Consider the following 22,326-nt stretch of genomic DNA (forward strand, 5'->3'; position numbering starts at 1 on the left):
CGGAGCTTGCACATGATCTCCTTACTCATCCACTCAGGTCTCCTTGCACCTTTTCCCGATTTCTTAGTCACAACCATCCCAACCATTCCCAACCATTGTGCCCTGGTCCTGGCTCTGTCTGGTTGTACATCAATAGCTGATGAACAACAGTTTTGTGTTTTGTGTGGGAATGCACGTTGCACTTAGTGATGTTAATTAAGTGATAACTAGGCTGATGGAGATTTATTTTCCAGCTTCTTGCTAGAAACTTGTTATACACAGCTGGGAAATTGAGATTTGACCTCATGCTCATTTTCTCTGTTCTCCAAAGCAGCAATTAATTATTGCAGCAGCCTACAGAAGGTATGGGGCTGGTTTGTCCACATAGGGCTCCTTCTCCAACCTGGCTCCAGAAGCTGGACCTCATCTCCCTCCATTCCAGATCCTGGTCCAGGCAGTCAGACCTGAGGATGGCTGGGGACATCTTGAGGTGGTCTTCCAGTGCCCCTCTTTTGGCTTCCTCTTGATCCCCAGCCTGGGCATCCCTGGGGAAGGCAGTCTGTTTACAGCCATGGAAATCTCAAAGCCTGGAAAAGTGGGTACATGGTGATCACAGAGGGCAGAAAGAACAGCTCCACCGTCACCACGGTGCTTGGGGCATTCAACTCTACATCCCCTGCAGCTGTGCCGTCAGTGAGCTGACAGAGCTCAGAAGTGGGTTTTTTCTCTGCTTCTATGGCCAACCTTCCCTGTCCTGTGCCTCAGTTTCCCCTGAGTTCTCGTGAAGGTTTAAGTAAAGGTGATGGTTTGGGCACTTAATGAGTTCCATTTCTGTGCCATAGAAAAGAGGTCAGCAGCACTCACTTCAGAACCAGTGGCTCCAGCTGGTAGAGGATGCCCTGTTTTTCCAAACCTGTGCAGTATGAACTGCCCCTTGACGTGTTTTCCTCCCTCTGACTTTGCACACAGTATTTCTGTCTGTGTGGCACAGCAGGCTGGAATGTGGGGACACTGGGCCCTGAGACCTGCTTGCCTACATGGATCCTATAGGGCTCCATGGCGTGGCGTGGACATCTGCCTCTCTCCTGGGCCAGGTGTTCAGGAGTCCCCCAGTGGGACTCTGCTCCCACACCACTCTCTGTCTGCAGGCAGAGATGCTGCCAAGGGGTTCCAGCATGCAAGAAAGCAGCAGCTACCTGGAACAGGACCAAAGGGCTTTACAGCATGTCTGGCTTAGCACTGGGGGCCGTAGGCTCCATCTGCTCCCTGCTGCAGCCAGCAGCCTCAGTCAGCAGCAGCGGGGAGGCACGCCTGGGAAGGGGGACAATAAGTGTCAATCAGGCTTCAGGGTACTCTTAACCCTTGTGTTTCGTGGGGCCTGCAGACAATGCCCACAGCCCACTCACCATCTCCTGTTTAGTGCCCCAAACCGGCACAGCAGTTGCCACTAATGCTTTTATAATCTGCTTTCTTCAGGATGACTGTTCCCACAAGAAAGGGAGAGGGAGGCATGATTAATTTTCATTAGCGTTGTAAATAATAAGCTTGTTTCCGCTAGTTGTGCCCTGTAATTAGGGCTCTGGTTCCAGGGCACCACAGAAGGAAGCGGAGACTTGCAGGTGACTCACAGAGGGTGGGCGAGTGGCCATCCCTGGGAGTGGGTGGGAATGAGGAACAGGAGGGGAGAGCCCCCCCCAGAGAAAATGCAGCCTGAGGTTGGCACATCTTCTTTAACCAAGCCATAGTGACAGCAAAACCTCTGGTTCAGGGCTGGCAGCATCCAACCCAGTCAGATGTTGAATATGATGGAGGGTGATCTCAGGAGTGTAGTGACACAGAGGTGAGGGGAGGAGTAGTATCTGTGTATTTGTACTGAAGCCGGGGCTGGGAGGCTAATAGCAATCAGCACCCAAACACATGGTTTCTGTCTGTGAGCACAGAGAAATCACACTCATGAACCATGAAGTAACAGATGTTACAGCTGAGGGCACCACTGTGCATCCAGGTGAGGACCTGCAGAGGAGGTGGGCGGCCTCTGGGAGAAATGTGCAGCCTGGGGGAGCTCCAAACCTGGGGTGAACAAGGAGGGAGATCCCAAAACACTTTCCTGGTGTAAGTTGCTTCAGAAAACCCAACAAAGATATAATGGCAGGAAAACCTGGAAGAAGCACATTTTCCCTAAATTTAGTTGGAAATCAAATAATTTCTGTGTATGCTGTTCCCCCACCCAGTCCCTGGGAGCTGCACACCTGTGGTTTGTCCGTTCACGCTCAGAGTTGATGTGGGCACCTTGTGCTCCTCCACAGAGCATTTGTGACAGGCAGACCCTGCCCTGTGCCAGGCAGCAGTGCTGTGCAGGTCTGCTGCTGTCCCCTATGGGGAATACACATCTCTCTGCCACTCAGATTTTCTTTTTCCATAGCTTTCCTGAGGCTGCATGATACCATCCATTGCTGGATCCTACACAGTCGCGTGCACCCTGCCAGCAGGATGTGCGTGGACGTGGGGCTGTGGCTTAGCTGGAGGTGGAGGTGGCAGAGGAATGATTCCCACAGCACTTGGCCATGCATGATTCATTCCCTTCACCCAACTTATCATTTTCTTGGAATCAAACCCTGTCTCTGAACATGTTTCCTGGGGTGACAGCTCCCCAGGGCAATGGTTGCAGGATGATAGGCTGGAGCAGAGGTGACACAGTCACTGCAACAGATGTAGTCAGAGCGGGTAGCATCTTTTAGAGCTGCAGTGGTTCTCAGGCAGTGTGTGGAGGGCTGGGGCAGCAGTGCAGAGGCAGCAGTGCCTCCAGCGCCATAAGGCAGACATCACAGGGCAAACATAAGATAGTTACAAAAGGAAAAAAAAAAATGGTTGAAATAGATGTGGATGTTTCTGCCCACATGAGGGGAAAAAACAGTCCTTGGGACCTCTGAAAAAAGCTGATGTCCAAGGCACCACCTTCATGGGGCACCCAAAGGACTCTCCCATTCCAGTGTGCACATGATCCCCCCATAAGGATCTCTGCTCTGATGCTGTTCACAGGCTGTGGAAGTCTCACTGCCCCTAAGACAGCCAAACCACCCCTGGGCACTGCAAGGCCACACAGCAGCCACAAGTGAAGGGCAGAGCTGCTCTGATTTCCAGGTGTGAGGAGATGCTGACATGCAGCCCACACCCACAGAGAGGACATTTGCAACCATGCATACACATGTGCATGCCCCATCCCTGGAGGCATTCAAGGCCAGGCTGGATGTGGCTCTGGGTAGCCTGGTCTGTTGGTTGGTGACCCTTCACATAGCAGAGGGGTTGAAACTGGATGATCATTTTGGTCCTTTTCCACCCAGGCCATTCTATGATTCTGTGATTCTTTCCATTCTGAAAATGACAGAAAAAAAAAAAAAAAAAAAAGTATTCACTGCATGGGAAAGATGAAGGGATGCTGTGAGCATCCTGCTGGCACTGAGGTGCTGTCTGTAGGATGGCCACCTGGGCAGTGCCCTGTCTGTCACCTGAGCCAGTCTCCTAGGAGAGAGACTAACAGGATGAGCAAGTGCAGCCTAGTATTTCTCCTCCCACCCCCTCAGCCAAACTGTACCTGCACCCTTGCATTTCCCAGCCCTCTATGGGCTATCTTTCATGCTGCTGGTTGTATCTCCAAGCAGGGAAGCCACTGCTGGCCTTAAGTTTGCATCTCAAGCTCACAGATCTTGCAGCACCTGGGAGAAGGGAGGCTCCCAAAATCTCATTCTCCCGCAGGGCATCACTGGTGTGTCTTTGTCCTCTCCCACAGGACCCAGGAATGAGCATTCCTGCAGACTGTGAAAGACTGGAACCACTGAGCAGAAGATCCCAAACCTCTCCACAACACAAAACTGGAACTGGAGTTCCCCACTGTCTTTTCTGGCCAGTTAGAGGGTCTGGCATTTGTCCCCTCCTAGCCAAGGGACTAAAGCAGTACCAGTATTGCATTTGATGCTGTTCTGCATGTGTGATACTTTTCATTTAAGAAAACAGTATATCTTAAATCTAGTTTGTCTCCCAGAAGACATTGGGCACAAAATCAGAGGTCCTGAGCTCCTGTAACTCTCCCTTTTGTGCCTTAGCCCAAAAATGCAGCCTGTGCAGAACTGTGTTTGAACTAAACAGCGTAGCAAAAGCTTTCCAGGTAACTTAAACTCTTGCCCATGGAGGAGACTGCACTGCTGAACTCAGTGAGTGCAGTCCTTGTAACGCTCAATCACTCTTGTTTGTTAAAAATAAAACTCCATCTTGGAAGTCGTGCAGTTCTCAGCACAGGTCACTCCAGTTAAGTTCCTCATAGCAAGGGAACCTCTTTTCCATGCATATCACAGAGAGCAGGCAACCAGGCACATGAAGGTGAGCCAGTGAGTTGTGAAAGGCTCCGTATGTTTGCCACGTCCTGCTTTTTCTGCTAGGACACAGATCTGTGAGCATTTATAATCATGTGCTTTACAGGTAGGTATGACTCAGAATGCTGAATGCTGACCTTGCCCTTTACCGGCACTATGACATTCAGTGTCCCTCTTTGCACCCTCATTCTTTCCTAAAGGTGTTGACTTTAACATTTGCTGATTTTAGCACTCCAATTGTGCGACTCTCCTAGCCAGACTTCAGGAGCACAACTAGGTTGAATTTGTGCCCATCTGTCAGCAGAGTGCATTATCTAAGCTCCTTGTCCTCAGTGTGATGGCAATTAAAGAATTCCTTCAAGTCTCTTGCTGTCTGGAACTATTTGCTTCTCAACATCATGATGTCACACTGAATAAGTCCCTCCTTCTTCCCTTCTTCAGTGCTTCATACCTTGTACCGAGTCTGTCCTACTCCCTCCTTGCTCCCTAACCCCTGAGAGGAAGATCTCTTGTCGTGAGCAGCATCTCCTGGTCTGCTGCACCACACCAGACCCATCTTCCTCCCTCATGCTGCCTGCTGGATACCTGCAGAGACATGAAGACTCTCCAGGGCAGCTTTCCCTGCTTGTCCTACCATTCCCAGCAGCAACTGCCTGGGAGATGCCTTAGTGCTGCAGATTAGGGAATCCCCCTGTCATGGCTGCCCAGCCTCTGATGGATGGGTCCCCTCTGTGGGAGTATCCATTCCCCTACTGGGTGCCTCAGTTTTGCTTCATCTCCCATTTTGCCACCAGGAACCTCCAAGTTGCTTTCATGCCAAGAATTGATCCCCTCCACCCAGCAAGCTTGCCCAGGCTTCTCCTGCCATGCAGAGCAGACTCCAGTTATGTGGTAATTTAGTAAATTAATTAAACAAAATTCAATAGAGGAATTTATTGGAAGGGAGGGTGATATATCCTTCAAGTTAAACAGATTTTAGTTGCTCAGAATCTTTCTCTCCTTTTTCTCAGCTGCATCCTCACAAGCTCCAAAACCTTTATACAGTTCTTTGCCAGTATTTTCTGTACAAAAAACAGGAGAGGAAAATTGCTGCTGAGTCTCTACTACATCTCTTAGGTTCCTTTTAATTAATGTCTCTGAGGATTCAGGGTCAGAGTTTTACACTCCTATAGGACGGTGGTCATTATGGGTGGATCTTCTGCTACAGCAGAACAAATTTTTCAATTTCCATAAATCTTAGGCACTCTCAGTGCTCAGTGTCTCTGTGTCCTTGTTCAGGGTATCTTCCTGTTAGGAGAGCTGGAAGAACATACTGTATGTGCTGTAACCTTGTTTACTTCCTCCCATGACCCCAACACAACTCTTCTGCTGACAAGTCATCTGCGTGGGGACCTTCAGCAGAGCGCAGCTGTCTGGGTTTGGAGCAAGGAACATTCTCCCTGTGGTTTAGCAGGACGTTGTCGCTCTTCCCACCCTTGCTCTATTGTTTCCTCTGGTGCTTTCACACACAGATTTTTCCATTCTCACCTCCTTCAGACCCACCTTAGTACTGGCTGCAGATCTCTTGCTTTATGAACACCCATATCTCATCTGCACTTCCCACCCTCTACACAGCACCATTTCTCCACATTTTTCCTTGCCTGTGAGGAAGCAATAGCTCTTAGATCAGGCCTCAAGGATCCTTCACACGAAATTTAGGTCTTTCTTGGAGACACAAAGGATTTCAATCTACTTGTTTTATCCAGATAAATGGCCATAGGCTTAAAGGTGCAAGAACACACATCTATTTGTTTTCAATATTTTTGTTCCTGGAATTGCACAGAGAGCTGCTACGGCATATCTTGTAATGGAAAGCAGGCCAGAGGTTTGTAATGACTGTACCTGAACTCGCGGTCTGTAAATCTTGGAGTCGGACGCTGGAGTTAGAGATAACAGCAGAAAGAGGGGAGTGCTGCGTTCAGCAGCCCTTGTCACCGCCGGCAGGAGACGCGATGGGTGCTGCCCTCCGTGCCGCTCTCCATGGTGCTGCAGAGCGACAGGCGGCGGCGGGCGGGGCCTGCAGCCCCAATGGAGAGCTTTGCAGGACGGAACCTCGTGGCTGTGTCTGTGGAGAGAGGTGTCCTCAACCATCACACAGCTGACAAGGTGCAGCCTCTAACACAAGCAGATTCTCCAGTCCTGGAGGGACCTGGTTGATGATTGTGAAGACACTGAAGAGGGACTCTGGAGGCTCTGGATAACAACAGGCCTATTTGCTCCATCTTGGTGCTGTGGGGGTGACTCTAGATGAGATGAAGTGAGAGCAGCCCTGAAGGGGGATGGCAGAAGGAGTGAGGCCAAGCAAAGACCAGGAGGTGACCATATTTCTCCAGAAAGGTTTGTCTGCAGAATGCCTGAGGGTTTAGGTCACCAAAACTGTCTTGAACTCCATGGGGAAGGAAGATCTGTTCATCAACAAGGCAGATCTCAGCAAACAACAGAACAGGAACTCTGGGACCCAACCTGCCTTTGCATTCCCCCTCGGTCTGGAGACCTCTTGCCTAAGGTACCACCACCATGGAGGTCTCCTTCCACAAGGCTTCTTCAGTCCTGCTCCCTCCAAGCAGCAGCCATGATATGGAGAGCAAGCTGCTCCTGAGAATGTGAGAAAGAGGGGGATGATAGAGGTGGATGTATCCAGTGTAGTGTTATTGTGCTGGTGGCACAATTGTTCATTCACATTTCCTCGGGGTGTCAATGCTGTTATTAATTAAATGTAATTATAGCACTGCTTGTTCAGTCCAACAGTAACATGCAAAGACAAAGCAGTGCTGCAGAGAAGAAAAGGGGAAAAAAAAATAGGAAGGAAGGAAGGAAGGAAGGAAGGAAGGAAGGAAGGAAGGAAGGAAAGGAAGGAAGGAAGGAAGAAGGAAGGAAGGAAGGAAAGGAAGGAAGAGGAAGGAAGGAAGGAAGGAAGGAGAAGGAAGGAGGAAGGAAGGAAGGAAGGAAGGAAGGAAGGAAGGAAGGAAGGAAGGAAGAAGGAAGGAAGGGAAGGAAGGGGAAGGAAGGAAGGAGAAGGAAGGAAGGAGGAAGGAAGGAAGGAAGGAAGGAAGGAAGAAAGAAGGAAGGAAGGAAGAAAGAAAGAAAGAAAGAAAGAAGAAAGAAAGAAAGAAAGAAAGAAAGAAAGAAAGAAAGAAAGAAAGAAAGAAAGAAAGAAAGAAAGAAAGAAAGAAAGAAAGAAAGAAAGAAAGAGGAAAAACAAAATTCTACTTCCACCATTTTCACCTTTTGTTCTGAGAAAGCTGCAAGGTGCATGGGCTCTGCTCTTCCTGCCCATTACAGCTACTATGTACCAATGGGTCCCAGGGTCACCACCATCCCTACAAGTACGCTGGGAAACTGAGAGTGCTGGTGACAGACACAAAGGGGATGGTAGTCCTGAGAACAGATACTTGCAGCACAACTAGGCAGTGTTACAGGGTGCTGGGCAGCAGTGGTGCCTACTTGTGCAGCAAGGGATGATGATAATATTGCTATCATATGCTGGTGACTTTAATGATGGACAATGGTGGCTCTAGTGACATACAGTGCCACCCTTTGTAACAATACTGATGGCTGGAGAGCAATAACTGCTGGTGGATCCTGGTCACATGGATGCTGATGCTGTGAATGGATGTGGGTGGCACCAGCCACAGATACTGGCTGTTCTGATGGCCACTGCAGGCTCTGTATGTCTAGATTACTGTCTCCAACCTAACCCGACTCACCAGTAACTGGAAATTACTTGTGAGGGGAGAGCTGTGAAGAAGGTAGTGTCAATGCAATTACTGCTGCGTGGCCACCTGAAGTATGCAGACCTGTCACACCTAGTTTTATTGCACGCACACAGCATTATATTTAGTACTAGGAACAGTGGCCAGTTGGCAGCAACTTGCAACCTCATTCACATCTCGTGATTGTGTGAGCTTTGGATATGGAACTGTGCCTTGTCTTCAAGAGCACCTACAACAAAGGTCTCCTTGGTTGGGTAGAAGCATCCGCCTGAGGCTCCTGGATAGAACTTCTGTCTCTGGGTTTCTCAGCTGAGTACCCATTAGCAGCTAAAAAGTCAGAACTGGTGCTTTGGTGTAGAAGACTGGTGACCTCTGGGGATGGGCATGACAAGTAACAGCTGTGTCCTTGGCTCTCCCAGGATGACTGACTTTCTGATAACAATTTCCTCCGCATTTTTGTGGGCTCAGGTGGTACGGAACTGGTGGGAAGTGGGAGAGGATTTGTACCAGATTAGGAGGGTTGTATTCTGATTTTTCTCTGTTGAGATATCCACTAGGAGTTTCCAAATGCTTCTGGAATACCAAATATTCTTATCTTTCTACCTGCACTCTGTCTTTCCATTGAATCCAGTCTTTTGTGACTCAAGTGCTTCCTGTGTTAGGAGCACTCCAGTTCGGAATGAGAAGAAATGCCAGCACAGGAAGGTTGTCTCTTTGCTATGGGTTCCCATGCTATTCCTGCCCCTTGGTGCTCAGCAGGGAAAGGCTGAATGCCCCAAGCTGCCCCAGCACTGTACCTGCACCTTCTCAGTGCAGAACAGAAATCACACTCACACATTTTGGAAATTAACTGATGTAAGACCCAAATAACCTTTACTCTCACTGATAAAACAATGCAACCTGTGTTGTGATACATAGATTTTAGAGAACACTAAGAAGCAGTGTTATTTTTCCCTTTATTTATTTACTTTTCTTACAGGGAGTGTTTACTTTTCAGCCAGTTGCCATGTAGCTGATGGTGAATGACCATAAGGAAGGAACCACAACTTTTTAGCTGCAATACAGTAGCATCTAGTGATCAGATGGGAAAGAAATAGTGTGATCTGCTTGAGCACAAGTGTAATGGGCATCAATAGGTGAGAATAAGATGCTGATTTTAGAAGTTGTATGGCTAAATGCATCAGAGGCAGCAGCTGTCACAGAGGAGGTGTTCATCCCCACATCTGTCCTTCCCTCCTTTCCAGGTTGTGTTCTCATAGGATGCTGAGCAAAGTGAGGAGAACAAAGGCTGCGGCAAGGAGGGTTGCAGAACCATCTCTGCTGTCCTGGAACGAATGAGGTTCTGGATTGGCTAAGAAACAAAGGCAGAGCTGTGGGCAGCAAGGGGGGTCCTTGAAGGATTGTTTTAAGACAAAGGAGTGGGGAAGGAAAAGCCCCACAAAGGGGCTGTCCCCAGCTCTGTGCCTCCAGGCAGGGAGCCCAGGCATTTTGCATAGTCTCCTCCCCACCCAGCTGATTTCTAGTCCATCCTTTCAGTCGTTTGTGATGCTGAGGGACAGGAAACACACCTCCACACTTCCCATACAGGTATCCCTTTGCCTCCCTAGCAAGATGCCTTCTAGTACTTCCCTTGTGCCTTTGCTAGGAATTAATGCTGACAACCCGGGTGTCAGTCAGAGTTGCGGTGACTTTACATAACCAGGTTTTGTGCTGGGACATTCAGCAGGGAGAGTCCGTGGTGCTTTGTGACCTGAGGACATTTTCCCTTTTCTCTTTGCCTGGCAGGTCTTCATGAGGGGCAGCTCTGGAGCCAGAGAGAAACGCAGTGCGCAGGATGCTGAATCTGGCCTAGTCCTGAAACCCAGCAAGCTGTGAGAGGTACGGCACGGCCGGGGGCAGCCTCTGGGGCTCTTCATCTCTGCCAGGTGGGACAGCTGTGTGCGTGTGGTTGGAGGGGTGGTGGCAGGGGAAAGCCAAGGCAGGAGAGCTGCCGAGGGCATTTGAATGACAACCCTCCCTGCATCTCATAGTGAATCCTTCATCACACCCATCACTAAATAAAGTTATGAAATCTAATACCAATTGCTATAGTAACATCACGCCTCTGCACTGACCTAGTTTGAGACAAAGGAAGTGTTCCCACAGCTCTGAGCATGCAGGAGGCTGCAGACAAGTTTCGGTCTGTTCTCCAGAAAGAATGGCAGAGGGAGCTGCTGACTTTTCCCCACCTGCCCCACAGGCCCTCATGCACCATGAGTCGCTTTGTCTCAGGCACAAAGCAGAGCCACTGTCAGAGAGCACCTCCATCCTGCATCTGGAATGCAGCTGGGGTCCTGACTAGCTCCTTTCAGGCATGAAGGCAGCAGGAACACCTACCCTGGTACAAAGCAACATCTCTGTCAGCTGCAGAGATCTGATGGCACAGCAGCAGCAGTCGCCACACAGCACGCCCCATAACTGCCATGTCATAAATAATCTAGGGCAAGAAGCCTGTCCTTGTCCTGCCAGCCATCCCTACCTCACACTCACCTCCTTGCACCATCGCCAGGCTGCTGCTGGCTTTGGCAGCACAGTGAGGCAGGAGGATGTAGACAGTAGATTGCAGTGGGATGGTGACACGGACAGCCATGCAGAGTGGGCTGCCATGTGCTGTGCCACAAATGTTCACTTCAGTCATGGATAATATCCATCCCTGGGAGACACAGCACACACTATTAGATGGAAGGCAGGCATGTGGAGTGCTCTGCCTGCTCCATGGAAGGCTTTGGAAATGCAGACACACTCCACCTGGCCACTTCGGCAGGACTGAACAGAAGAAATGATATTTTTATCCAAGCTGTCTTATTAGCTGCTCTTTCAGACATATTGGAGCACACACCACCAACAACCAGCACATGCACAGAGAGCTGAGGAAGGGAGCACAGACCTACAGTGAGGTTTCAAACCACAGTGCCCTTTGCTCACTTCCCTGGTCCTCCCACTCCCCTTCATCAGCTTTCTTCCTGAAAACTCTCCCTTTCTCACCTTCCCTTTGTTTGTCTCATTTGACTTCCTTAATGTTTTGTATTTCCTTCTTCAGAGCAGATCTGGAAAACTTTAAGAAATGTTTATTTAGGGGCAATCAAACAGGTTCTAAAATTCCTGATGTAAAACAACAACCAAAGTTTGTGTAGAATACAAGGAAAAAGTTCTTTCTTGTTCTGGGAAGGCTTTAACCAGACTCTACCGCTCCCCATCACCACAGTGGGCATCCACTGCCAGCCCCAGCACTGACACCCAAGAGAGCAAGGAGACCACAGCCCCCAAGCCCCTGCCATGGCATTGGCCCTTCATGGTGGCCTGCAGCAAACAGCACTGCTCAGCCCATGGCACCAGGGGAAGCTCCTGGGGAGGAACAAGAGGCAGGAGGCTGGAGGAAGGTCTGTTGTGCAATTAATCGTTCTGAGTAGAAGTCGGCTATTTTTATCCCCTGCGATTAGATTCTGAACTCTTTGACTCATCATTAATGCAACGCCCTGGAGGCCAGCAGCCCCCCTCGCTGAATGCCACATGAAGTGTTCCTGCTAATTCGGGGAACATTTGAAATCAGCCGTGTAGGCAGACCTACGTCACCTACACCACACTATACAATTTTTTAAGCTTCTTGAGGCAGGGTGAGGGGAGTCGTTTTTCTTGTGCAGGTTGCAAATCACTTCTTCCTTATCTAGCCAGCTATTAGCACGCTGCCAGGTTTCTATATATAAAAGCCACCCCTGCGTTCACAGCCAGCTAGAATGGCTGAGCTGAAGTTTACGTGGGAGATGACGGTGTGTGGGGCCCTGGCAGGGCTGATTGGTAGAGGGCATCACAAGGAGGTTCTGAGGTGCCTGCAGCCCACCAGGGGTTGGTTCATGGGCAGGACTTGTGCCTGAGTAATCCTTCATGACCAGCCCTGCTTCAAAAGCTAAGCTTTCCTCAAAGGTTATGATGGAAGAAGTCCCTGACCCAAACAAGCCTGTGGTTTTCACCACATGCCAGCCAAGAAGCCTAGTGTCTAGCTGCTTGTGGGCACCACCTGGGCCAAGGTCTGGTTGTTGGATGTCTGGTGCTTTTATTTTGTGGCACACTGTGTTTTAAGTCAGGATGTGACTGGTTAATGTGGCAGAGCCAGGCGGTCCCAGGAGCCACCCACCACAGCGGCTTCCTTCTGCTCTTCAGTAAGGATGAAGGCTCCAGGGCTGCCATGCGGGGTGGGAGCACGGCTTTGGTGTTTCCACAGGGAACAAGTCTGGAAAGCTCTGCCGCTGTAATTCCCACCATGTGGAGGCATGGAGGGAAGGAACAGCTGGTTTTCCAAAGTCCATTACATCACAGAGTCCCAGCTGGTCAGAGCAGTGGTTCCTAACATGGCTGGTATGAGGTGAGTGCTCTGTCCCCTCAGAGAGCACAGGAGCCTCTCAGACTTTGGTGTTTCATGCACGGAGCTCGAGCCTGTTCAGAACAGGCAAGTAACATGGAGTCTTCAGTGGTCAGAACAAGTACCTTCTGCTGCCCTCTCCACGTCAGGGAAACAAGGGAGTAATTTCTATGGGGAGATGGAAATGAATCTGTGTCCACTGGACAGCCATCCTTTTGAAGACACAGCACACAGTCTGGGGGGGCATCTCCAGAAGGACATGGAGTTATTCTCCAGGGATGAGGGGCAGGGAGGTGTCTGCTCCATGAGGAGGGCAGGCAAGACAAGACATCACAGGCTGGAGCTGCCACCAGAGGCATCCTGGCTGGATAGAAGTAACTTCAGAGGTGTTACAGGGTTGCAAAGATAGACAGATATCTCCAGGGAAGCTCTTTGGGCTTCTTCCTGGGGTGACATTTTGACATTTTCTCTCTCACTTTCTGCTAGGAGTTACAAACCATAATTGCAAGGACTCACGTCACAGTAATTCAGCAAGCACTGCCTGGCTGCTGGGTGGGTGAGCAGCCAGAATCTGGGCAGGCATGTGGGAGTGAGGGCAGGACAGATAGATAGGAAAAGTGTGCATGACTGGGATACACGCTGCAATCAGCTCCTCCATCCACTCCCTTCTGTTTATCCCCTGCTCTGTCCGGAGCTCAGGCCAGGCCAGCCTAATCTCTTTGCTGTTAAAAAGAGACTGGCAAGCAAATATTTGCACTCAGTGAAGGATCTCTTACAACAGCAGAGGCTTTTCAGCTCACAGTGAAGATGTGATTCAGTCTCCCTGGAGCACAGCAAACCATCTCTCACCAGCCCCATCAATCAGCCCCCAGCATAGCCCCATCTCCCAGCACAGCAGAGGAGCTCAGCCCTACAGGAGGGAGCAGTTGGCATTGCTCTACCAGGAGAGGAGAGGACTCCCTGCTGAGCAGGAAGCTTCTTCAGGCAAGGCTCTCATCTGCCTTATTTGAAGTCTCATCTACTATTCAGTCTTGGGAGCTGCAGATGGGATGCAGACAGTGACTCCAGTGCTGCTGTTGCAAATCATGACCGAGACAAAGGAGAACCCTTCGGGACACACAAGGCTGCCATAAGACATGTCAAGTCAGCTTCTGCACATCAGAGACCTCTGAGCATCAGCAAAATTAGTTGGAAAGGGAAGGGGAACACAGAGTAAGCACAGGCTGAGGGGAAGGAAGGTAATGGGTCACGCTGCTTCCCCTGGGCTCAGGGATGCATCCTCTCCTTGCAGCTGTTACGAGTGTCTCATAAGTAGGGCCTTCCCCTGTCAGATTCTGCTGGGCGTGTGGGGGGACATAGCAGGGACCAGGCAGCTGTCCTGGCAGACTACCCTTGCTCAGTCTGTGAGCTGCAGGGTCGTGGATTTGGGAGATTTTATTTCCAGCTTTATCATCCTTCCAAACTTAAAATAAAAATAAAAAGGTAAGGGAGAGGCTTGTTGAGCTTTTGCTTCCCCTTCATCGCGTCTCAGTGAAGTGCCAAGAGTTGCAGAGAGTAATTGAAATGCAAGGAAAATGCTTTAATCCATCTTAAAGGGAAATCAGCTCACAGGGGATGTGAGATGGGGAACCATGACCACTCCACCAGACCCATGCATGCCCAGAGTGGAAGCTGTGCCCCACTGAGCAGCCGGCAATCAGGTGAAGGGATGCCCAAGGCAAGCAGGACAGAATCAGACTGGCTTTATCCTTTCCTTCCCCTTCCCCTTCCCCTTTACCTTCCTCTCTCCTCTCCTCTCCTCTCCTCTCCTCTCCTCTCCTCTCCTCTCCCTCTCCTCTCCTCTCCCTCATCCTCTCCTCTCCTCTCCTCTCCTCTCCTCTCCTCTCCTCTCCTCTCCTCTCTTCTCCTCTCCTTTCCATCCAGTTCCTTATCCAGCAAGTGTTCCATTCATCAGATCCATTTTTCTCCCATTTAGCAACCAGAATGTCATGAGGGACAGTGTCACACACTTTGCACAAGTCCAGGTAGATGACATCAGTTACTCTATCCCACTGACACTGTAACTCCACCATAAAAGGCCACCAAGTTTGTCAGGCATGACTTGCCTTTGATGAAGCCATGCTGGTTACCACCAATCACCTTCTCTTTATTTTCCATGTGCCTCAGTAGTGTCTTCAGAAGGATCTGCTCCATGAGCTTTGCCATTGCTTTCCTTCTAGAAAATGGAGGTTATGTTTCCCCTTTTCTGATCAGTTGGAACTTCACAAGACTTCCATGACCTTTCAGATATGATGGATAGTTCATCTGTCAGTTCCCTCAGAACCTGTGGATGGATCTTGTTGGGTCCCATGGACTTGTGCACCTTCAGGTTCTTTAGATGGTCTCAAACTTGATCTTCACCTACAGCAGGCAGGTCTTCCTCCTTGAAGTTCTTCCCTTTGCTTTCTGCAGCTTGGGCAGTGTGTCTAGAGCCCTCAGGATTTTCACACCTGCAGTAATGCTTCAGTTTTTTCTAGTTGTCTTCAAACTACACTCAGTTGAAAATAAGAAACTAAACTAAAAGATCAAAGGAAACAAAAATTAGCTTATACACTCTGTGATTTCTGTGAGGTTTTAAGTAGGGAAAATGTAATCATTGATTTTCCTTATGCTACCCCAGAAGACTTAGTCTTATCCCCCTGTATAGCCCTGCACAGACAGGAGTCAATCAGAGACAAGCAGGATGAGATCAGTACACCTTGGTGCTCCCTTCTGCTATGCAGATTAGTTACAGCCAAATCTCAGAGACTCTCCCCTCCACCAGCCCGCACAGATGCTTGTGCCTGCTGCGTAGGCCATGGTGACAGAGGGACACCATAGCAAGAGACAGCCAGCCAGGACAGCACAGCTCCATCAGGAGCAATGCAGCAGGGCAGAAAAGATCAACTGAGCAGCAAGCAGCTTCTCAGGTCAGTCTCTGAGTGCTTAAAAACACCTCTGCTCTCATCCGAGCTACTGAAACATTTTCCTCCAGGGTAAAACATGCCATAAACCTCAGTGCTTGTCAGAGAGGAGACGTTAGACATCATATTGCATTAGTGCAGCTGCAAGCAACATAGAGCAGGGCTGCCAGCTCCCTTCAGAGATCCAGTAACCACAGAAACACTAAACATAATGCAGCAGGACTGGACGTTCAGCACCTCGCTTCCCATGGCTTGGGCAAGGCCCATGTGTAGTATCTGACAGCAGGTTTTGCTTCAGCCCCCTGAACAAATGGGACAGGAGCGGTGATTTGCTGGCAGTAACCCTGATGTCATTTGTTATGCTGGCTGAGGAAGGGACTCCATTAAAATAAACATATCCTCTACTTCTGTGCCCTGTTATCTCCAACCCTCGGTTCTCACATCTCTTCTCCTCCCCTCCTGCTGTACGATCCCTCTCATGTCCTGTTTCTCTCTTCCATCCCTTGACCTGGGGACATTTGCTTTTAGAGCTGGGACAGCTTTTACAAGGTAGCCACAGTAAGGAGTGGGCTGCCCAAATAGCTCTTTGGCACACTCTGAGCATTTCTCCTCTTTCTCCAGGTGCAGAGAAGTGCAGGGGAGCAAGGCTGGCACTCACACAAAGGCTCTGCCGCAGCATTTCTGAGCAATGCTCTAGAAAACACTGGGACCATGAAGGGCTTAGGAGATAACAGAAGCCGTCACCTCTCCGATAACCTGGACTCCCCTCAAGACTCTCTTTATGCTCCCCAGGACAGGAATCCATATCTCCTTAGCCCCACTGACTCCTTCACCATGGACCCCCGATTCCCAGCCCAGAACACCCTCCACGGTGACTGTCTCCTTCCACTCAACAACCAGATCTCCAACAGCAGCACTTTCCCCCGCATCCATTACAACTCCCACTTCGAGGTCCCAGATGAGAACCCTTTTCCAAGCCATGCCCAAGCCACCAAAATCAACCGCCTGCCTGCAAACCTCCTTGACCAGTTTGAGAAACAGTTGCCCATCCACAGAGACGGCTTCAGCACCCTCCAGTTTCAGAGGAGCGATGCAAAACACCGGAGTGAAAGCCCTGGACGGATCCGGCACCTTGTCCACTCCGTCCAGAAACTATTTGCCAAGTCCCAGTCTCTGGAGGGCCCCACCAAAGGCAACGTGAACGGTAAAAAAGGGGCTGATGACCCCAAGCAGAACCGAAGGAGCAAGAGCAAAGATCGAGCAAAGACTTCTGAGCCCAAGCGCAGGACCAGATCCAACATATCAGGCTGGTGGAGCTCAGATGACAACTTAGACAGTGACACCTGCAGCTACCGCAACCCGATGGGCCTCATGACACTGGGCCGGCAGCCGGACCACAGCCAGCCCAAGTACTTCATGCATGCTTACAACACCATCAGCGAGCACATGCTGAAATCCTCCAAGAGCAATAATGACCTCAAGGTCACCCCTTGCACCAATATCCCCATTAACAATGACTCCAACTACATTAAGAGGGGCTCCTGGTCCACGCTGACACTTAGCCATGCTCGGGAAGTGTGCCAGAAGGCCTCAGCCACAATCGACAAAGCCTTGCTGAAATCCAAGTCCTGCCATCAAGACTTGGCCTACCACTACCTGCAGGTGGGTGCAGCGAGGGGTTACGGTTTGCTTCATGCAGGAAAACAAGAAAGCAGCCTCTGTGTGGGCACCCTATTGCCCGGTGGGCCTTAATCAAACAGCAGCAGATGCTACAGCAGCCACCCAAAGTCACATTGCCAAGATCGGGCTGGGGGGACGCAAGTGTAAATTCCCCCAGGCCCCAGCTGTGCTCAGGGACAGACCTGCAGAGACGCAGCACTGATGGGGTCAGCACTGATGGGGTCAGGCTGCTCCAAGCTTCCCCAGGCCCCGTGCTGGGCCACCGCAGTGCCAGCAGGAGATGTGGTGCCCATGACAAGGGCAACCTCCAGCCCCCTGCTCCCCACTCCACCGCAGCCACAGCTCCTGCTGCTGTGACCAAAGTTTGCTGGATCCCCACACACCAAACACATCCCACTGCCCGCTCAGACCCTGCAGCCACTGTGGCCAGGGCAAACCCAACAATCAGGCACTGCTTCTGCTGGGTGCCCAGGCAGCTGGCTGTGTCCCACCAGAGCAGGATGGCTCCCGGCCTATGGCCGAACACTGCCACCATCACACAACCCAAAGGATGCCAGTAATAACTGATGTTAACCCCTTATATCCATGTGTTGCAAGGATGTGCCAGCGCGCCCTGTCAGCCCCGCTCCGCAGAGCTTCTCTGGAGTGCTGGTAGGACCTGCAGCTCAGCGGGGCTTGGCTCCCACTGCTGCTCCCCGTGGGGCTGCACGGCGAGGAGAGCAGTGCCAGCCTCCTGGCTTGCATGGCAGGGCCTGCATGGCTAATGCTGCGGGCCGCAGGCTTGAATGCCCATCATGGGGAGCGCCACGGCACTGGGGGTTTATAAAGCTGCACCTGAACAACATAAACCTGGCTGTGCCCAGGAGAGAAGAATGAAGACAAATAAGCCAGGCCTGGATGGGGAAAGCAGGGGGTGGGATGATCCGGTGGGTTACTTGATGTAAATCCAACATTCTTTCCTAATGCAAAGGTGTCATCGGCTCTCCTGGCTGCAGCCAGCGGGCTTACAAGCTGTAAAGAGCCGTGAATTATTGAAGCACAAACTGTTGCTCATATCTGGCTGTTCATTGCTGCAAATCAAATTATGGAGGGACTTGCAGTACCAGAAATGTCATCAGAGACATGTCCTTGGCCTGGTTTCTTTTTCTTTTTCTTTTCCTTCTTTCCATTTGGAGCATTAAGAGCTGCAGATCCCCCCTGTTTGTGGTAGCAGGCCCGGCACAGGAGACCCCAGGAGCCAAGACCCCAAAGCCACCGTGCAGTGCTTGCTCCCTCAGTGGTGCCAGGCCCAGTATGACAGGTCCTGCTGGTTTGTTCCCCACCCATGTAATGAGCCTCCATTTCTTGACAGCCTGACGGAGGGCTGTGGGCACAGCTGGGTGGCGTGAGCCCGGCCAGCAGCTGGGCAGCCCCACCGCTTGGCTGGGAGGACACGGGTGCCGCCCCGCTGCCACCGAGCGAGCCCCCACGGAGCTGGGACCAGCCCCTCAGCCCCGGGCCGACCGACGCAGGCAGCGGCCAGGTAGGGATCTTGTTTTGAGGGGAAGCTTTTGCCCAGCTCCCTCCCCTCCCTGACCCTCCTGGAACCATCAGATGGGGCCAGCAGCCCCTGTCACAAGGCTGGGCAGGACACAGAGTCACCACACCAGGCACCAAGTCCAGGAGATGAACACCGTGTACCCCCAAAACCTGACAGATCGTGGCCAACGCTGTACCCAGCAGGCAGGGCAAAGGACTGCAGCCTCGGGGTCACTGATGGCAGTTGCAACCAGTTCTTGACCTGGGAAGGGATCTAAGACAGATGTGGAGGAGTCACCTCCAGCATTTGGTGGACAGCGTGTAGGAAATGTTCCCCTGGAAGAGGACAGGTCCCTGCCAGCTCCCATTCCTGCAGTGGTGAGGAACCAGATGCTTCTATCTGCTTGCAGAGCCCACATGTGGGGAGTGCAGGGCAGTCAGCCCTTCTGCTGCAGAAATGCCCTTTTCACCTAAGGACATGAGAAGTGGGATGAGGAAAAACAGATCCCCCAGATCCTCCAAATGGAGGCAGTGCTCCCACTGCAGACAGCTCACTTCTGAGCAATGGGAGGATCCATGCTGCCCAGGCACCTCTGTGTCCCTCAGTGCAGCCAGGGGGCACTCAGGGATGCTGCAGCCATGCCCAGGCCTTGGATATTTCTCTTTCATAATTGTCTCCCAGAATAAGCAGAGATGGCTGTATCATGGCTGTTCTCAGCTGTGGAAAGGGAGCCATGGTGACAGCACCAGCAGCACAGCCTCTGCCTCTTCAGTGCTCCCAGGGGACAGGGCCACATCACCAGCACTGTTAGCCTGGAGCTCCATCCAGGTTTGACTCCCAAACCCCACCAAAGCTTCCCCAGTTCCCCAGTGGCCCCAAACATGAATTGGCAAGTCAGGGTGAGCAGCCCACTGAGTGCCAGCCACCTCCATGACACTTCCCAGAGGGAAGGAAGCCCAGCCAGGTTGTCCACAGAGCACTCGTCCTCAAAGGCCAGGTAGGACACAGGTGGCCTGGGTTCCAGCTTTCCTTCTTGGGGATGTGTCTGATACTACACGTAGCCCTCAGGACACCACGAGGACCAGCTCCAGAGGGAGCAGCACTGTGCCCTCAGCAAGCTCCTTCTTGCACTGCAGCCTGGCTGCACGGCTAGTGCATCCCTGCACACTGCACCCAGCTCTGCGGGACCTCGGTGGGTGCGCTCACATTGGGTGCATGTCCTCATGTCCCGGGGTGGGGCTGCATGTCTGAGCTGGCTTATATGTGAATGGGAATACTGCTTGCTCTGTAGGTCTCTCTACCCCAAAGCTATAGAAAAAGCACAGCTCTCACCTAGGAGGTGGAATTTTTTTCTTGGCCGCATACTCCCTTCTACGAATGGCCTTATAGGGAAAAATCCCTGTGTGGAACCTTCTTTCCTGTCCCCTCCACACTTGGCCTTGTCCTTGGATACCAAGGACAGATGAGCCAGAAGGCACTCTGTTTTACAGCATGCAGTACCACACAGAACACCAATGGAGCTCTCAGTGGCAGAAAAGTGGCTGTGCTAAGGGGCACTGTGCAGACCAGACAGAGGGACCTACACCCAAAGCCTGGCAGATCCTCCGCTGTTCATTCTTCCCCCAGTGCAGCTGTCTGGACAGGATGGATCCCAAGCCCCGGTGGCCAGTGGCCACCTGCAAGGGCTGTGGACCCGGGCACTCTCATGCTCCCACACCTTTCACACCAACCAATCCACGACCGGCAGAACAAAGCCTGCATTTGGAAAAACAGCAGGAGAAACCAGCTGACAGGGAACCTCGCGTTTCTTCATGCCAGGCCAATGTGTAACGTCAGCATCTTTGTCCTTCCTTTAAAACACGGGCTGTGTTCAGAGCCCAGGGTCTCAGCTGCTCAGCTTACAGTGTACAGACCAGTTGCAGCAGCAGAGCTCCCAGCCCTGTCTGCCTCTGCCCCAGCTGCTCACTGTGCCAAAAGCTGTGGGGGCAGGAGGCTGCAGCCCATTCTCAGGCAGCAAAATCCAGTCTCAAGTCAGACCTGACACCAGGGCAGTTGAATCGGTACAACAGTGCTTCCCAGGGCCCCTGTGATGCAGGACTGCCAGAGATTTCTATTGCACAGCAAGGACTCATCCAGCAGGCCCTCTCCTGGCTGGCCTCGGGGCCACTCATTGCAGGCAGCTGTGCTTAGGCAGACAGAGCCCAAGCACAGGAGAGAAAGGAATCTTCTCTTACTCTGTAGAAGCCTATGGGGTTATACCTCTGTAAGTTCCTGAGCTCACAAGCCAGCCCAGAAGCCACTGTTAAGCAGGAAGATGGCAGAAGGCAAGATGGGAAAGAGCTGTGCAACCCTGGAGCAACAGCTGGACTGGGGAGACCTGGCAAGGTCTGTGTCTCACATGTGGGACACATGTTGGTCCCCACCTGGAGCTCACCCACAGGCAGTGTGATGCCTCTGGCTCTCCGCACTGTGTCCCCCATTAAGACCATTCCTGGCTTAGGGGTACCCTTCCTGTCCCCAAGTTTGTCTGCCATTCTCGTACACAGCCAGCCCTAACTGGTGCACTCTGGATACATAAGAAGCCAGCAGAAGAGGCTGATGATGAGGGAACCCCTTTGGAGTTATAGCAGTTGTATCACCAGTGGAATCCCACAGGTTGTGAGGGTTCTGCACAGACACAGTAAGCAGCTGGCTGGGGAGCAGGGACTGAACTGACTTCATTAGAGCAGAGCAAGAAAGGCTGCTGTGTGTGGTCTGAGCCCACACCCTGACACCCTGCACAGGCAGAACAGGAATTCACTACCTGCAGCTCTAGCAGCCCCAGGATGATGCTGCACCCCAGCAGCTGCAGGCAGCACACGGAACCAACCTACTGCAAATAAGAAGGGGAGCTGGAACAGAGTGGTACTTAGCTCCAGCTGATCACAGCTGCATTCCCAAAGCACTAGATAAACACTGGCTGATTAATCCTACAGCCCCTCAGGGAGTTGGGTAAATCCAACAGCTCCGTCAGCAAAGTAAATGTGGATGCTCTCACCAGCACGAGCTGGCTCAGCACACAGCTCCCACTGGTGCTCCCCAACCAGCAGGTTCCTTGCAGCAGGATGGGCAGCCTTGAGTTGTCCTGGTCCTCGCACGTTTCTAAGTGAAGATCTCTTTCAGAGCCCACAGTCCATGGCTTTCTCTCACCATCACTCTCTGGATCTGTTACAGCTGCAGGCAGTGCAGTGAGCAGTTCTGCATGGTGCTGGATGTACCGATAGCCACAGCAGATTCTATTGAGGAATACCCTTACTGTCCTTGGGCTGGCCTGCCCTCCTCTTGCACAGACAGCCCATACTGATACACCTCCTTGATAGGAAAAAACTGCAGAACAGATTGCTGATGAGGAAAACATGTAGGAACAATTGCTTCATTTCCCCCTTCATTACCCTCTTCTCCTTGACCATGTCTTCTTATCTTAAGGACTGCGCAAGGGCCAACCACAAACCAAGCTAGCCACAAAAACAGGACTTGTTCCTGTCAGCTCCAGTTACCCCATCTTTCTCTTGGCCTGTCTGCATGTGGTCTTGCCTTGTTCAGCCTTGGGCTGACATTTGGTTCTTCTGCTGGTCCAGAGCCATGCCTGTGCCACTGGCAGCCTACACAAACCCTTTTCAGGGCAGACAGGCAGTGGTATTAGGTGATCTGA

The 22,326-nt window shown here is 51.5% G+C and overlaps 1 protein-coding gene across 6 annotated transcripts in view; it reads left to right on the plus strand.

Annotated features, from left to right (window-relative positions):
* DLGAP4 (DLG associated protein 4) overlaps positions 1–22,326 on the plus strand; it is a 146,404-nt gene that overhangs the window by 70,686 nt on the left and 53,392 nt on the right. For 4 of the 6 annotated variants that reach the window (XM_015881237.2, XM_015881236.2, XM_015881241.2 and 1 more), the window contains exons 3-5: positions 9,884–9,976; positions 16,058–17,098; positions 18,468–18,638. In XM_015881237.2, coding sequence (XP_015736723.1) covers positions 16,148–17,098; positions 18,468–18,638 — 1,122 coding nt within the window. In that variant the 5' untranslated portion in view covers positions 9,884–9,976; positions 16,058–16,147. Of the gene's footprint in view, positions 1–9,883; positions 9,977–16,057; positions 17,099–17,713; positions 17,768–18,467; positions 18,639–22,326 lie in introns of all 6 variants that reach the window. The other 2 variants (XM_015881239.2, XM_015881240.2) reach the window with 2 other exon arrangements.

The sequence above is a fragment of the Coturnix japonica genome, chromosome 20 (genome assembly GCF_001577835.2).
Source record: "Coturnix japonica isolate 7356 chromosome 20, Coturnix japonica 2.1, whole genome shotgun sequence".
Classification (NCBI taxonomy): domain Eukaryota; kingdom Metazoa; phylum Chordata; class Aves; order Galliformes; family Phasianidae; genus Coturnix; species Coturnix japonica.